The following is a 17,713-nucleotide window of genomic DNA, read 5'->3' on the forward strand; positions in this document are numbered from 1 at the left end:
ATTGAGCTAAATCTAAAAAGAAAGGTTTAGTTGAATATGTTAGTTTGTTGATATTTCTAACAATTTTGATGTTTTTCCCCTTGTTCTAATGATGATCTTGGTGAATTCTGACCCCCTACTCCCAGGTCCCTCAGGTTAGCCCCGTAACTCCAAAATAATAACTTTGCATGAAAATGAATGTATTACTTTTGTAGTGGCTAAATGTAGATATGCAGAGTCATGTTTCAGACATACCTTTTAATTTGTGGTGGGAAAAGAATGCTCAGAGTTGGCTTTCAGCCCTCTCTTCCATGTTGTTGTGGGACTGACATTGGAAGGACACAGTTGCTCTGCCCATGGTGGAAGACCATGTGAGTCTAGATTTGCAAGGCTTTTATAGTGTCCCCAGCTGTGAAACTTGTTTTTAGCTTTTTTTTTCCTCAGTGCAGTTGGAAACAATATATTCTGATTTTCAGCTTTTTTTTTTTTAAGAAGCACATTGCACTGTCCTCCCATGACTTGCTGCATAATTGTGTGTTGCAGCTTGGGCAAGTGACAGTAGTAATTTTTGTAGCACCTGCTACTGTTGATTTTGGACACTCTCAAGTGACTTAAATAAATCAGATGCTTCTTTTATACCAACAGTATCTGTAGGAAAATTTATATAGACTAACAATGATGCTTTAGATTCCCAACTTAGAGCCTTTTAAGTTTGCAGTGCAGAGAAATCCTTATTTCCATTGTTTCACTTCAGTAGCCCATTTAGAAGAAATGAAGAAAGTTCTTCCTTCCACAAGTATTTAATGAAAATAAAGCTCACAGCCATGTCCTCCCGGGCACTACGGCAGTGGGATAGAATTGGTGAGAACATTGCTGAGACATTTATTGTAACCTTAGTGTATCAACATGGAGCACAAATTGGCACTTGGGAAGATTTTACCATCTGTGTCTAGACTGAAAATGACTTGGTATATCTATTTAATAATAATGATGTCTTTAGGTTTTGCTATGATGACTTTCAGGCAGCAAAGAACTGTCATGAAAATTTAAGAAAGGAATAAATTTTAGTTTTCAGCCTGCTGTACTAAGCACCACAAGGTAGCAAAATTGGTAGCCCCTGATGTTTAAATCCTATCTTTGTGCAGCCATGTCAAAAAAAGGAAATGTGGCTTTACCTTTTAATTTAACTGTGGTCACTCAAGCAGTAACCACACTTTCAAAGAGAGCTGCCATCATGGGGTGCTGAGAGGAACTGAGCAATTGCATCAAGTCTTGTTCCACCCTGTGGCTGTGATCAGCCAGAATTCGGTGATGAACATGTGTAGGACTGATTTATAAATCATAGCAAAACTTACCTATCAGTGCAATATAGTTTATAAGTACTTAACAGTAACAATGAAATGTCCATGTCGTTATTTTTAACAAATGTATTACAGTTAGTATTAAAATAATTTACCAAATATGTAAGAAATAGTGCTGTGAGGTAAACTTGTGTATTTATTGTAGTTTTTAGCTGCAAATTGCATGGTGATATGTTGATATATTTAAATCATTTCACTGACATGAAATATGCAAGTGGCACAGGAGCTAAAATATATATATTAACTTAGGAGCATTGTAGGGACAGCCAGCTTATCTTTTGAGAGAGGACATTTAAATCATTTTTCTAAGGATGTTCTCACGTGCCATTTTCCATATAACCTTGAGCAGGTAAATTAGCATCTTGAAATATTTTTATCAAGACAAAATAATGCCAACAGTAAAGACAACAAATTCTAAATTTGCAAGTTCTGCTGTGTTTTTGCTCACAGCATTTGCAGCCCTGTTGATCCATGTCAATCCTGCTTACAGTTTCAAAGAGGAATAAGCCTACTTTTCAGTCCTGGAATTGTATTCACAGATAGTTGAGGCTCATACCTGATTAGTAGTGATAAGTCCTTCTGTTAGTAACACTTCCCCTCTGCCCAAAGCAGAATTTTGCACAAGAGTGAGCTATAATTCACAATTTTCCTATTTGCCAAGCTCCAGGCCCTGAGAGTATTGTCAGTGAAATGGTTGCATAGTCCAAACCCTGTTGTGAGCAGGACTAACCATTTATAGGCCTTAGCTGTAATGTTAAAGTAATAATATGTTCTCTAGTGAAGCTTTAAGTTTGCTGTTAAATGAAGTGTCAAATTAGTTTCAGTAGAGCCTAGTCACCAGAATAACTAGTATCTGAAAATACCTGTTTGTGTATTCATGTGTGGTTTTATGCATGCATGTGGATTATACTGTAAATACAAAATATGTTGGTGAAATGGATTGTGTGTAGTGTATATGCTGTCATCTGTACTATTTCTAACTAGTAATCTTGTTTTGTACTGTGATGTCTGACCCTTCTAACATCGATCATTGGGCTTTGGTGAACTCTGATCCTTCCAGGGCCTCCAGGTTAGACTCTTAACTCGGGCAATTTGTTTTACTGCATTGCACTTGATGTAAGAGAAACAGATGTTTTCCTGTAACTCTGTGATTGTCTTTTTAAGGGCTGTGGTTACTCTGCAGACCGTGTGTGTTTGATTAGCATACCCCAGATGGTAACCTGGTATTATTTTGCATGTGTACAGTACCAGACCAGTATGAAAGACCAAAATAAACACAAAAAATCCTCGCATGATGGGATGTTTTCTGTAGCTGAAACTGCTACAAGATATGTGTGAAATCTGGTACAAAACTGCTATTGATTTTAAAAGGGAAGGAATTCTATACTCAAATTTGCATGCAGAAACACAAATCATCAAATTTATCCATTGGGTATAGACTATGAGGATATCAAAGGAGATTCAAAGTTGAGAAGGACTGAAAATCCACTGATAAGTGTTAGTTTTGTACTACAGGAGAGAATGTCATAGCACTGTCCTGCAAAAAAATCCTTTTGTTAATCCAATTATGAGCTCTAACTTGTAAAATGTTATTAGCTGTTCTGCACTTGCTTATGGTTTATTTTGCCACAAAAATTATACTGGTTACCTTCCACTTAGATGGTGGGACAAAGGTGGAGGTCTCATCTTTGAGTTCCCCAGATATCAAAGTTTCTTTTATACCCACTGCTTTGTTTTGGATTAATCTGGCTGTAACAAAGGCAAAATATTTAAAGACCAGCCCAGTTTCTCTATTAGATTTACACAGTGTAAGTCCACTAAAGATTAAAAAAATTAGTTGCAGAGAGAGTCATTCAACATAAGGAAGTTTCTGCAGCTCATGCTATGTAGGCAAGGCAGAATGACAAGCTTCCTGCTGCCCAGCAGTCAGGAGACAGCACACGAGTGCTCCTTAATAGGTATGTCAAATGCTAACAAGAAAGCAGCACTACAGTGTTTACACTGCTCTGTGCTAGTGTTGATACTACCTTACAAAAGGAATTCAGGCTGTTAAGAAGCACTTAAGACACAGTGAATGTAATGCAGGTCGGCAGAGAGGATATTTGTACCATCTAATTTTGGGTTTCTTGGCTCCTGGTAAAGGCACTGGTCTGGTCACCAGTAAGCTGCTAATGCAGGTGAGCTGCACTGCCTTCTGGAAAGACCTGCTTCATCAGCTAGATAAGGGGCCTTGGTTCCTGAGTTGGGTAGTGCAAATAATTCCTCTTACTTGTTTTCCTTTTAGTTTACCCTGAATTTAGCACTGAAACAAAGCTGGGAAATTAAGCCAAAATACTATTTTTTTTTAAACACTGAAGGCACAAACTTGGGGAAAATTAATGATACATACTGATGTGTGCGTATTTGTTCTGCAATGTTAAGGTCCACCAGGCCCAGAAGGTCCACGAGGGCCACCAGGCAGTGGAGGACTTAAAGGGGAAAAAGGGAACCCAGGTCCACCTGGTCCACCTGGCCTGACTGGTCCAAAGGGAGATCAAGGACCACCTGGACGCCAGGTAGGACAAGAAATGGAGTTTTCACCTAGTTAATTTTTAAATCAAATAAAAATGGAATATATTTGTGTGGAACATGCAGTTTAACATAATAAAAGCCAAAATGTGGTAGCTAACACCCTGTCTTGTAGCAAGGCAGAGGATCTTTTCCTCAGCTATCCCCCAGTATCTAGGCAGGATGTCCCTGCTGTATTCCCATGGGAGCTGGAGCTGTCCATGCAGCCTCGTGTTCCCTCTCTCACTGCCAGCCCCCAGTGGGCTTTGTTGTCCCCAGCCACCTGTTCCATCCTGGTTCTCTGCAGCTGCTGAGATGAGGGAATAACGTGAGGCTCTTTTCTTCAGGGAGATCCTGGTCGTCCAGGTCTGAATGGAATGAAGGGTGACCCCGGGGTTCCAGGCGTTCCAGGATTCCCAGGTATTTCACTGGCTATTCCCAGGTATTTAACCAGCATTCTGAGCAAAACCTCCAGACACAGTAACAGCCTGTTTAGGCCATTCCTGTAGCAGACTTTGTAGAACAGCATGTTCTTTCACTGGGTAACTGTGTGAATTTGATGTTTCAGGTATGAAGGGTCCCACTGGACCTGCAGGACCCGCTGGCCTCACAGGCAGCCAGGGACTGCCGGGCCCACCAGGTAAGAGTCCTGGGTAGTGGCACTGTCACTTTGGCTCCCTGTCATAGCATTTGTTACACAGATGAGTTGGTTTCAGCCAGCGGTCAAAGTGAAGTGAGCAAGATGTTCAGCATAATTCCAACCTGTACTTTTTAGCCCCTACAAGTAATTCTAATATGTTTTATACTCTGTATCCCGTCTGTATGGATTTACTCCACTGAGGGGGGTCACCAAGAGTACTTTTTTGTCCTATACATACACACACTTATTCTTTCTTGCAGTGATGGAGCTCTTGGCTGCTGATTTTGAGATAAACTGTTTCTAATGCTGACTTCCACCTTGGTTATCTAATACCAATCTTCCTTTTCTCAGGTCCACCAGGTTTACCAGGTACCATTGGACGAAGCATTGTTGTCAAAGGTGATCCTGGTTCCCCAGGTCCTCCAGGACAGCCTGGCTCCAAAGGGCCACCTGGATTGCCAGGGCCACAGGGATTGCCAGGTATGATCCAAGGTGGCTGCAGAGGACATGGCCAGAAATGTATCTGAGTGCAGGTGGCAGTGCCAGTGACATGGCACAGGCTGCAGAGATGAGTTACTGAGCTCAGCAAGGGCCAAGAGAAATGCAGGTTAACAGATAAACACAGGATCCCACCATACACATCTGGGCTGTTCTTCCCTTGTGTCAGAAAGAAGCAACAGACGAGTCACTGACAACTTGAAGATTTCTGTAGTGAGATTTCAAGAGCTTTTATTTCAGTTATGCTTTTGTGTGTTCTAGGTCCAATTGGTCTTCCTGGTGACCCAGGGAGAGATGGACTTCCTGGTTTTGATGGTCCAGCAGGACGAAAAGGAGAGAGAGGTCTTCCAGGCCAACCAGGTAGGGCACTGATGCTATGAGGACTCACTGGAAAAAGAGATGCCCATTTCTGAATGGAGGCTAATACTGGGAAGTAACATCTTTGCTTCATGGGAATAATGATAAAATCATACTTTTAGGATTTTCTTAATGCAAAAATATTACAAACACCTGAACATTCTTTGATTTGGAATATTCTTGGCACCAACACATTGCTGGTCATTGCTGAAAAACATTGTCAAATGCTTTACCTCAAGCTTAATGGTATCCCCTTTGCAGCACAGGTGATGCAGAGGAGATAATGAAGATTGTAAGAAACTGAAGAGAGAGATTAGTAAAATATTGCTTATTTTGCATGTAAATTATGAATGGGAAAAAATAGGCTTCATAAAAGAGTTTCACTAAAGTCAGACATTGGACTACCATTTAGGTATTGCTTAGAACTACTGAACTAGGATTTGAGAAATCAGACAAGGCACTGGGAAAATTTTCTAAAGGTAATAGATATTTTTCCTTTTTGTCTGAGCAGCTTTATGAAATCTGTTAGCATTATCTTAGTAAAAAAATGTAAATAATGACTGCAGAATAACACAGTCTAAATATCTGTAGTTATATTTCCTGATATTGCTGTTCAAGAACAGCCTTTCCATATACATTTCTCAGTTATTTGACTCATTTTTGCTCACACTCAAGGCTGTTCTAGGTTATTTCCACTTTTAGTAACCTGTTCCAAAATTGGCAGCAGCTTTTCCATTTTGATGAGCTTTGGCTCAGGTGTTACCACAGCATGGCCTGGAGTAAGACTTGCCCCTGTTTCTGGCTCTGTGATTTATTTTGTGATCTTGATCTCTATTTCAACATTATCTTAGGCTGCACACACAGATATGTTTTGGAAGTGGGGAGCTGACTGAAGTCATTCCAGTGGCTGCAGTGTTTTCTGCAGTTATTATAATGCCTGACAACCCTGAGAGTATTTAGCTTCACAATACCCCTACAAAACAGAGAAGTTGCACTGTTACAACCACCTATGACAATCTCCCTGATTCAACCAAGCTTAAATGAAAAAAAAAAAATCCAGGAAGACAGTGTTAGGAAATACCAGGTGCCCTAAAACAGAAAACAGAAGCACTCAATCATGAGACCAACAACCTTCCAGAGATGTGTTGGTCCTAAAAGAGCAAGCAATGGTGTTAACACAATGGTGTGTTGTTTCTCTCCTGTGAACAGGTTCACGAGGAGTACAAGGACCTCCTGGTCCCGATGGTTTACAAGGCCCACCTGGTCTTCCTGGAACAGCTTCTGTTGCTCATGGATTCCTTATAACTCGGCACAGCCAGACCAGGGATACACCACTATGTCCACAGGGAACAGCAAGAATATATGATGGATTCTCTCTTCTATATGTGCAAGGAAATGAGAGAGCACATGGCCAGGATTTGGGTGAGATATTCTGTATGCTCTCTCCTTAAGAAGAAACATGTTGTAGCTGCTTCTTCAAGTGCTTGGGTTCTCTGAAGACAGAGCAGTCTTGGAGATTTCTAGAGGAGGATGGGGATTGCATGCTAAAATCTGCTATCTTCAGAGGATGCACATTGTAATTCAGGATGAAGGAATGTAAACCAAAATGAAGTGAAGTTTTTTTCCCCCTGTGACAATCTGATGGCCCTTGCTGTGCACTCACAGGAGGGAGAGGAAGGATCCACAAGTACTGCTCTCAAAGAGTTGCTATAAAAAGCAATGAAGTGAAAACTTTGCTGTCTTGTGTCTTACTCTGTAGGTACTGCTGGGAGCTGTCTTAGACGTTTCAGCACCATGCCCTTCATGTTCTGCAACATCAACAATGTTTGTAACTTTGCCTCAAGGAATGACTATTCCTACTGGCTGTCAACCCCCGAGTCGATGCCGATGAGCATGGAGCCACTGACTGGGCCGAGCATCCAGCCCTTCATCAGCCGGTGAGGCACAGCGGGCCAGCAGCTCTGCTTTAGTGTCTGAGAAATAGAACATCTTACCCATGTGTTTCCAACATGCAGTTTGGGAATTAACAGATAAATCTGTCATGGTTTGTTGTGGGAGACACTAGAAAAATAGGGGTTTTTTAAGTGTTCATTGTCTGCAGAGGTTCATCTCCCTGCAGCAGTGATAAGAGGCTGTACAGCTTTTCTCAAACAAGCAATCTCTGTAGTCAGTAGTGTGAGATCACTGTGGAGAGGAAAGAGAACTTGGAAGCCATTGGCTTTAGGATTAAGGCACTCACCCGGGGACTTTGAGCTTCCAGTTTTTGTTTCAGGGACTGCTTCAGTATTTTACCCAATGTAGTGAAAATACAGACAGATTTGAGCTCCAAACTACTCTTATTGCAGTTACAAAATATGTGAGAAATGGAAGTCTGGGTTAATAGGTGAGTTTTGTTCCCTTTTTCAGTGTAAGAATTCTTAATAAAACATCCTCCTATTATATTTTAACATCACGTGTTTCTCTGGCATTCCTGTGTGTCCAGGTGTGTTGTGTGTGAAGCTCCTGCTATGGTGATAGCTGTCCACAGCCAGACCATTCAGATCCCTTCATGTCCTCCAGGCTGGGACTCCCTCTGGATTGGTTACTCTTTCATGATGGTAAGAACTGCCTCCTACTCCAGAAGCAGCTACTGCCTGCCCACCTGCGTCCTCAGCTGCTTTAGGACACTGATAAGAACTGCAAGGGTTGGCATTTCACCTTCAGCCCCTAACCAAGGTCACCAGGACTGACAGTACGCAGATCTCGGTGTCACTGGCGTTTATGGAGGTGTCTGACACCACAATATCTCTGCCAAGAATGAACAGTAGCTGACTGCTGTGCTATTCAGTTTTTAACACCTAAGATCCTTGTTTGTGTCCTTCTTCCCTCCCCTAGCACACGAGTGCTGGAGCAGAGGGCTCTGGGCAGGCCTTGGCATCTCCTGGCTCCTGTTTGGAAGAGTTCCGCTCAGCGCCGTTCATCGAATGCCATGGCCGGGGCACCTGTAATTACTATGCCAATTCCTACAGCTTCTGGCTGGCAACTGTAGAGGTGTCAGAAATGTTCAGGTAAGAAAACCTGTTTCTTGTCTATTGCTTTATTCCAGAATGAATGCTTTTGAAACTGAATTTATTCCAAAGATCAAAAGGTATTTGTTTATAGGGATATAGGGAAATTACTTAGCTTGTTTTCCCCCTCACAACCAGTTTTTCAAGTGTTTCTTTGGTAAGCCTTTAATATTATGTGAAAACTTGCTAGGGCACATTCTGTTTTGCAAGGAGCCAGATTCTTTTTGTGTCAGCTCTCATTCACATTTTGTTGTAGTACCTCCTCTGAAAGTAGTCCTACTGTGTTTACTATATTTGGAGCCCAAAAGAACAATTTTGATTTTTTTCTTGCTAAACCTTTCAATAAATCCAAATATTTCGAAAGTTGATTCACAGATATACAAGGGATAGGAGTGAAGGGCAAGATCAACTCTTAAATCTTTAGAGGCAGAGGTTCATATGACTCGTTTTTAAAAATCTTACATGAAGAAGGTTTCCTACCCTCCATGGTTAGCATTTTCTTCCACACTTTGCAGAAGGAAACAGGATGATATTTTGGCTGCAAGGAAGCCAGTGGCCATTGTGTCCTCAGCTACTCTGCAGTCAGCTGGAGTCTCTCAGCTCCAACTTTATCCCTTTCAAGTTGAGTAGCAAATCATTTCTTAACTGAAGAAACATGTCCTTTCATAGAATAAATAGCTACTGCCCTGTTTGTGTGCTGATGAAAAAACTCTTAATATTCCCACTGCCACCTAATTGACAAGTGTAACTTTGTGGCACAGGGCTGGCACTATGCTTGGAGCAGTAGTGGCCCCTACGTTGGCTTTGTGTAACACCTACAGTCAGGGTACCTGACATGATAATTCATCACTCTTCAGTTTTCTGGGTAGCTGATTATTGGTAATTGACCAGTGAAAACTTCCTATTGGTAACTGCCATGCACCCTTGAGATTTGCCTTTAATGTTTTGTCCCTGCTCCCATTAAAACAACTTTCTTCTTCATTCTATTTTTTAAAGAAGCTTTTAAGCATTTGACTTGTGTGCACACATATTACACTAATTGCATTAATCTTCCATCTTGTTACCCTTTCAAAATCAAAATAAAAATAAATTATTTGGTAAAGCTACCACTTAAATGCAGCTTTGACTGTAGCAGTACTTTGGGTGTGTTGTTAAAGTACCCTTCCACTAAAGGCCAGAAACAGACCCAGATACAGTCTCAAATGTACACAATTCACCTTCCCCTTGGGTTGTGTTTGTGCTCCATCATCTGCCAGACTGAAACAGGTGCTTATCATACCTTGGGGACACTGACACAACTGAGCATCTGTCACCTGCTGCTGGCAACAGACAGAATGAGCCCTCTTAGAAAAAAATCTCCAATTCAGAATTCATTCCCTGCTCACATACTTTAGTTTTAAATGAATCAGTGAATTCAGTGGATGCTGAACTGTAAACAAAGAAAAACCTAATGCAACCTTTCCTTTGTGTGTGTCTGTCAGCAAACCTCAGTCTGAGACACTGAAAGCTGGAGACTTGAGGACGCGGATTAGTCGTTGTCAAGTTTGCATGAAGAAGACGTAACATCTTGGAGAATGTTTTATAAAACAGTTGAAAATTCCTAAGATGCACTGTCTTCCAGCTGCAACAATGGTGCTACTGTGCAGAAAGAAAAGAAAAAACAAATCCAAACTGTTTTAACCATGCAAATTCAAGTGTACCTCACTCATGTGCCAAACTAAGGGTTGTTCAGTATGTATTTGACAACAAGACTAAGATGAAAGAATTGACCTCTTGGAAACAGAAAAGAACACTTGAGGTTCACAAAGGATCAGAAGATTAATTTTTTCATTTCTCTCCCTGTACCAAAATGGCACCTTTTTGATCAACCAAGAGAATTGAGAAGAACACGACGCACTGAGTATGTTTAAAATAACAAGACTGCAGTTTTGAAAAACATTTTTCATGGTGCTACTAACCCTACTGTATTTTTAATATGAAATTTTAAGCTTATTTCTCTTTGTAAGTAATGAAATGTGTATATTGTGTAAACACCTTTTTAATCTAAACTTTCAGTCATCTAGAAACAAACCAGACTGATATAAAAATCCTTATGTCTAAAATTAAAAGATAAGACAGTATTTTATTATGAAACTTGTGGTACAGAGAGAATTTACCCCTCTTATGCCAATTTATTCATTTAATTTTTCATTTCCTTCCTCAGTTGCCAATGTGATATATTTGGGGAATGCACAATTATTCTGAAGTAATTTTGATCAGGGTTTTAAATGTTGTACACCATACTAGCAGTGGTTTTATTTGTGCTTAGAAAACCCAATCCACTTGAAAAGGGGTTTTTTATCTTGTGAAAATATGTGAAATTATTAGCCATATTCTATATCCTTCTTTTAAGAATACAAGTCACATTCACATTTTAGTAATCAGTTTGGTTTAACTGAACCTGTCCTTTGGGAATATCCAGTTACCAAAGCATTTAGGGTGATGCTTACATGAAACTTCACCTCTGAAGTGGTGTCATGTTTTATCCAAAATAGTATACACACTAAGAAACCTTCTGAATAAAATAAAGCATAAGCTGGAGGAAATCTTCCTATTTACAAATTTATCTTTTAATCTTATGTGAATTTATACACATCCACAATGTATTCACAGTATACAGCAACTCCTGTGTATGTATAGTTCACATAAGGCCTTGAAAGATGGTGCATGCAGTCTTTCTGATGTCAGTTTGTAAGAATCCTCCTATGTATGTCTAAAGAGTGTCACTACTTGTGCAATAGCTGAAAAGTGATCACTTTTGTATGCATGACTGTTCAGCTTCTATGGTCAGAGCGTTTCATTTACCCTCATGTATAAACAGCTCCCTGACAATGCAGGACTCTGTCAAGTGACAATACCTTCAGATTTTCATTGTATATTGCCACCTCGACTATCAATACAACCTAACTTGTGAATTAACATACTGCTCTCTACAGGTGATGTGTATTTGTTTATTGAATACTGTTAAGTAATTTATCTGCTAATGGCTGTTCTTACCTTCCAGTTGTCCCTGGAGCATCTGACATCTCCTTGTTTGACACATTTGACAAAAGACATAGGACTGGTGACTAAGCAGGTGGCAGTGATATACAATGAGATTGGTGCTGATTTCTAAAGCTTTCAACTGAGTATGAAACTGAAGTTCTTTAGTTTAAAGTGCAAAATAATAATAGCTTTGTCTTTTTTCCATTAGCTGCAGTTATATCTCTTGGTAGAGAGTGGGAATTCAGCAATGTGTATCTTTCAGCTCAGTTTAGTTTGGTTTGCTGATGCACGTAGTAATAAACTGAACCTGCTGCTACCTCCAAGTCAGGAACTTGTTACCAAAGCTGAAATAAAATAGTAAGTCTCTTCATGTAAACACAAGCCCTTATCTTGCTGGCTCTGCAGAAGTCTAAAATGAACATAGCAGCCAGTCCCTAGTCCTAAAACAGCAGAAAAGTGGATGCTAAGGCCAAGGAGCTCTCAAAGGAAAGGGCTCTTCCAGCCCTTCCTACCAACACCCCATCTAGTGTTTACCAATACAAAGTGTTCAGATGTGGGGACATGGAATAGAGTGGACCATGTTTAGTAAAGCAGTGCATAACTGGTGCTTCTTTGTAAGATCTGGGCTTCTCTTGCAGCAGGTAAAACCAAGACAGGAGATCCTATTCCAAACTAAGGTACAGAGCACCCAGACCTGCTGGTTTTGTGGCAGCTTCAGGGCCCAAAGCTGTGCAATGACCAGAGAAAAGTAAAGTATGTAAAGCAGCTGTGCTTGTGACAGCTCTGTTTTCTCTTCTGTCCCTGCAGCTCTGACCTTGACCTGGACAGGAATCCTGAACCTTAAAGAGCTTCAGGCACAGAATTCCAAAGGGGTGACCAAAGTAAGTGGTCTAGACATGAAGGAACATCTTTTATTTTGAGATCTGCAGCAGAGATTCAAGAGATGTTGGGTTAATCCTCAGCACACCTTCTGTGCCTTAGAGCAGGTAAATCACTTGACCTGTGTTGGATGGGAGTTACTGATCTATAAAAGAGAACACAGTTATTATTCTCTTCTGCTTCTCGATGCTTAGACTGTAAGCTCCTTGGGGCAGAGACATTGAGGGGGCTCAAATGTTGGTTGGGGCCTCTAGGTGCTATCCATCACTATATAAACATTAAACTACAGGTAAAAGTTTGTGTTTGCAGCTTCATTATTAAAAAAGGAAATCAGTGCTTTGGCCATTGGATCCTTCAAACAGTTTTCAACACCACCAAAACACAGTGCAGCTCTGGACACCACTTCAGCTCCAGTTAAGGCTCTTTTCCTGATATCTGGTATGTTTTTGCAAGTTTTTATTCTCATAACTAATCCCACAGATTTGGGCTATTTTAGTTAATCTCAGCAGGCACCTGGCAGGTCTGAGCTGTTGGGGACATGCTGCAGCCACTCGAGGGCACCGTGTGGCTTTGGCAGCAGCTGTGACAGCAGCACTGCTGGGGCTGGCCCTGCCTGGAGGAGGGAGCACTGCAGGAAAGCTCGGCAGGAGGGGGGTGGGGGTCCTCACCTTTCCTTGCCCACTACACAGGCCCAGTTCTTGTACTGCAGGTGGGGAACTGTAAATTGCAACCAGAATGATGAGTGAAAAAGTGCAATTTTTCTAAAGGAATACTGGTTTTAATCCTAAAACCAGGATTTAGTAATCTTGCGCCCAGGCTGGAATTACACTGTTCCAGTGTTAAAAAATTACACCTCCTGCTTAAGGCAGAGACTTTTCAGTCCCTCTAGAAATCCTATTAAAAAGAGGAAAAAGCTTCCTTCAATATCATATTCATTTCTAGGGTGGGATTTAAACTTCTTAAACACTTTTGCAGTCTGAGGACAACCTCAACCTCAATGGGCACACAGGGCAGTGCAGCAGCACTTCTGTACCCTGAACTAGATGTCACACACAACTGTTGTGCTGCAGAAGCTCTGAAGTCTGCAGCATTTTGTCCTCTGCTGAGTAAATCAGTTCCTCTCTAGTGACTATTTCCAACAGAGGGTGCAGGAAGGATCTGTTTTAAAAAGCAATTCTACAACTTGAAAAAAACAACATACTGGTTTTGCAACCAACAGATGCTCAAGTTCTAAAATCTGATAGTCTGCAAATATTTTCTCTATCCTTTGATACCCAGCTGCAGTACTTCTGTAGTCAGCCTGCTGCCTGAACTGTGCTGCTGTGCCATCCTTGGGACACACCTGAGGGAGGGCTGTTGTGCCAGATTCAGGACTGTAGCAGCATTATGTGTTTTCAGCAGGTCCTTCCCAGAAAAGTTTTACCCAGCTCTGCTGACACACAATACTTCTGCTGCCACGGCTACTTCCACTAGAAGCACAAGCTGAAAACTGCACCACAAGAGAGTGGAATAATTTTGTCTTTCCAGGTTAGTCCAGTGGAGAAAAAGCAGGACACTTGCTAATGGGACACAGAGGCAGTGATTAGCTCAGGGGAGCAGTAAGTGTTCTACATTTAAAATGTAGGGTAAGGATCTAGAACTCCCAAGCTTTGGAAAAAAAGATTATTAACTCTACCCCTTTGCAGCAGCCAGGTGAGCAGTGCCTGAGGATAGCCTCAGCCAAGGTGGCAGTAACTGGGCAGTAGCAGGCACCTGCTGTCCCTACAAAGGGCTCTCTGCCCTGGCTGTAGGATGGGATGGGGGCTGAGGCTGCTCTGCCAACAGCAGCTTTGGAGCCTGCTGAGCTCTTGCCTCACACTCACTCAGGCTGTACACATAATGCTGCTTTAAAAAGTTGGAAATTAATTCAGAAGGAAACCAAAGTAACCAAAGCTTGGTTGTTTCTTTAGCAAAAAGGGATGAGAGGGAGAAGTTTCTATCTTCCAGACATGCAACGCAAGCTCAGAGCCCCTGCTCTCCCCAAGACATGCTCTGCATGGACAAAGGAGGGGAGAAACTTCTAAGTTATATATATAAATATATATGTATTTGAGGAATCACTATTATTATAGCCAAAAGAGGATGCAGGGATAAAAAACAATGCAATACAGATTGTATTGATACCTGGTACCTCTAACAAGGTCCCTTCAGATGCAAGAGAGCTCAGGCACGCAAAGGGGCTTGAAAAATCAGTGTAAAATTGTGTCTCCCCACATAAAAAACCACCACAACACTCAGGCAGTTGGCCCATTTCAAATCCAATCAGTCAGAGGTAGTTTGCAGCACTTACTGTGACACTGTCACAACAGTCTGGACAGAGTTTGAACAACTGTCACTGTTTGCACTGCTGGTAGGGATCTTGTTGCTGTAGTTGAGCAGCACTATTCTCTTTTCCTTCCCAAGACAGGCTCCACACTATGCAAAGGGGCCCAAAGGAAAAGAGTGGTTTATTTGAGGAAAACCCTATTCTTACAGCAAAGCTGACCCTTCCAGGGAGTTGTTTCAATGTACTTTTCTGATTAACAGGGCAAGAATTTGGGGAATTTTAAAGAAAGGTCTCATCCAACATATTTCACAGTAATCACCCACATCTATGGAGATGATATACATTCCCATCTATGGATAAAAGCCTCTTGCTATAGAACATTATTTGCCATATCCTTCATGTCAGTAAGGAATCTGAAGGCACTACCTTTTGTTGGTATTTTCTGACTTCAGTTGTTTTTACAGGTGGATGCATTACTTGAAGTGATGAGATTATCTGTTTGTGTTTGGGTTTCACATACTGAGACCTATTTAGTGTATCTTTAAAACCAAAATGTCATTGCAAAAGATACAACACCAAAACACACCTGTTGCCTCCTGCCCCAAAGTCAGGCCCCTATTTCATAATGCATTGCTGAAAATTTCTTTGAGGACTAGTACTTTTTGATCATGAGATTTCCCTATCCAATCATGGACAAAGTTTGTGGCAATTTTTTGTTCATGCCTTCTACATTTAAAGCAGAAAATGTATTGGTCACTGATTTTATATATATATTTAGTTGTTGTTGTATTCACTCCAAAGCATAACTGTTTACAGGCACTATGAATCCATGGCAAGGAAAATTCTGGGTGGTTTTCTGTATCTTAAATTCTAAACTAGAGTGAAAAGGCAAAGAAAACTGGAGAGATAGGGAATCACTACCTTGAACCAGTGCTAAAACCTCTCCAAATCCTCAGGGATCCAAGGTGACAAAACCACTTTCAGGAGAAGCAGCTGCAGCACGAGGTCTGACGGAAAAACCCAGAAGTTTGTTTAAAAATAAAACACAGACACGGAGCTACATGAACACGTATTTACTGCAAGTAGCTCTATGGAAAGCCAAGTCAGATAAATATAAACACTATACAGAGCTTCAAGCCAGTCTCCCAAAACCGCAAACGCGATGTGTTTTACAAAGAAAACAACAGAACAATATTTACAATGGAAGACAAAGCCAGATCAATCAGCCCAACTTTAAAACAGATCTGTGGAGCAGAAATAGCAAATATAATGAACAGTTTCAACCATATATGTTTTAGTTTGTACAGACAATAACTGTCCAATATCAAATTAAATTTACAGGACAAACATTGTTCTATCATTGGTATTTTCATACTATACAGCAGCATAAACGGGTAGCTGGAAGGTAGTATATATAGTGATATGTTTTACATCATCTGAAAATGTTCTTCCAGCACAATACTGAATAAATTAGTTGCTGTAAACTAAGAGATTCAAAAAGATTGCATATTTATTATGCCGTACCTATTAGTATTTGTACCACTATACTTGAGGTTACCCATTTACTTATTTATTCAGCATGTATTAAATCAGTGCTGTATATTGTACAATGGCAGCCTCAGGGACTCTAATATGAAATAAGTATGTAACAAATTTCTTCAAAACAACCTTTTCCTTTCACATTAAATGTTTAGAACTATCTTCACCAAATTTTGATTTCTTAGAAAAGATGTAAAGCTTTATAAAAAGCTGTGTACGTATTGCATTATTCATTTATGAGACCAACCAACAGCTATATGGCAAGACAGTATCATGGTCTGTAAAAGTGGTCGTGTTTTTAATTCCTGTATGTTTAGCAGCAAGTAATTGTACCAACTGAAACTTCTCTTCCAGAATCAAAAACAGGTCTGTGCTTTTAAACCCTGTAGCAACAGTTTTTCCTGTCACTAGACACTGTGTAAACTGCTTGGTACCATGTTTCCTAAAAAAACCCCAAAACAATCACCTCATATTTTAGTGACATGTACATTTCATTACTACTCAGAAGCAGATCTGGTACACGTCACTGAACAATCCGAGCTGACAGTGTCTGATTTGTTACACAAACTGTACCAGCAATGTGAAGGTTGTCTGTTGGAGGTGAGGCAGCCTGGCCCATCCGTTGTACAATATACATGTGGAGGATTCCCAGCTGTGTGGTGCAGTACAGCATGAGGATTTGTGTACCACTTTGAAACCCTTTAGCAATCGTCAGTGCCTTTTATAATCCATTGCATGTACCAATGACTAGTGTCATGCTCTTTTAAGTTCGTAGCAGTGTTAAAAAGCTAAACCCATTTCAACCAAAAAAAAAATTCAGTACAAGAGTGAAGCACTTAAATTGTAGAAAAATCAGGGCTTATTTTAAAAAATGTCAAATAGTCATTGTTCACATTTCTGTCAGTGGGATAAAGACAATCGATGAGCCAACATTTTACTTTATTTCCCTATTATGCCAGAAAGAAAGAACAAAAATAGTCCCAAATTAAAAGTGGGACTTTGGTTGAAAGTAAGATCAATTAGGGTGGTTTCCCTTTAAAAAGCTACAGCCGACAAGCCTAATGCAGAAGTCACAAACATTGGATACGACTCCGCAGTTCTCCATTCGAATCCATGAACAAAAACCTCATTTTACACAATTCATATTTATAAACAAGAACAAAAACAATCTACAAGACAACCAGCCCATTAATCCTACTTTGTACATACCAAAATTCTGAGCAAAAAAAAATTTCTGTTTAAGCTCTGACAGACACTTGACTGAAAAGCCTCTAGCCTATGCTCAAGAAATACCTCTTGTACCATAAAAGCAAAACCTTAAAAAAAAAGAAAAAAAAAGGCAGAAGAGGTCTCATTTTCTCAGACCCATCCAGTCCCATGGGTTCACCCCTCAAGCTAATGTGCACCTCTCCCTCCCTCCTTCTGCCCAGTCACCTGGAAAAATCCTGAACTGCCAAAGTATTTCTAAGCAATACATGTTTTAAGCTAACCACTTGTTAATGTACCAGAGAAGTAAAACCCATGTTAAACAGACAAT

General features: G+C 40.6%; 1 protein-coding gene across 1 annotated transcript in view; it reads left to right on the top strand.

Annotated features, from left to right (window-relative positions):
* Positions 1-12,668, top strand: part of COL4A5 (collagen type IV alpha 5 chain) — a 74,569-nt gene extending 61,901 nt beyond the window's left edge. The window contains exons 42-51 of the mRNA XM_071442454.1: positions 3,762-3,895; positions 4,235-4,307; positions 4,456-4,527; positions 4,879-5,007; positions 5,287-5,385; positions 6,592-6,804; positions 7,142-7,319; positions 7,865-7,979; positions 8,257-8,429; positions 9,911-12,668. Of these exons, the coding sequence (XP_071298555.1) occupies positions 3,762-3,895; positions 4,235-4,307; positions 4,456-4,527; positions 4,879-5,007; positions 5,287-5,385; positions 6,592-6,804; positions 7,142-7,319; positions 7,865-7,979; positions 8,257-8,429; positions 9,911-9,992 (1,268 nt within the window). The 3' untranslated portion in view covers positions 9,993-12,668. The remainder of the gene's footprint in view (positions 1-3,761; positions 3,896-4,234; positions 4,308-4,455; positions 4,528-4,878; positions 5,008-5,286; positions 5,386-6,591; positions 6,805-7,141; positions 7,320-7,864; positions 7,980-8,256; positions 8,430-9,910) is intronic.
* Positions 12,669-17,713: the final 5,045 nt, after the last annotated feature.

Source organism: Agelaius tricolor, unplaced genomic scaffold, assembly GCF_023055355.1.
Source record: "Agelaius tricolor isolate 1412-34295 unplaced genomic scaffold, bAgeTri1.0.p SCAF_17, whole genome shotgun sequence".
Taxonomy (NCBI): domain Eukaryota; kingdom Metazoa; phylum Chordata; class Aves; order Passeriformes; family Icteridae; genus Agelaius; species Agelaius tricolor.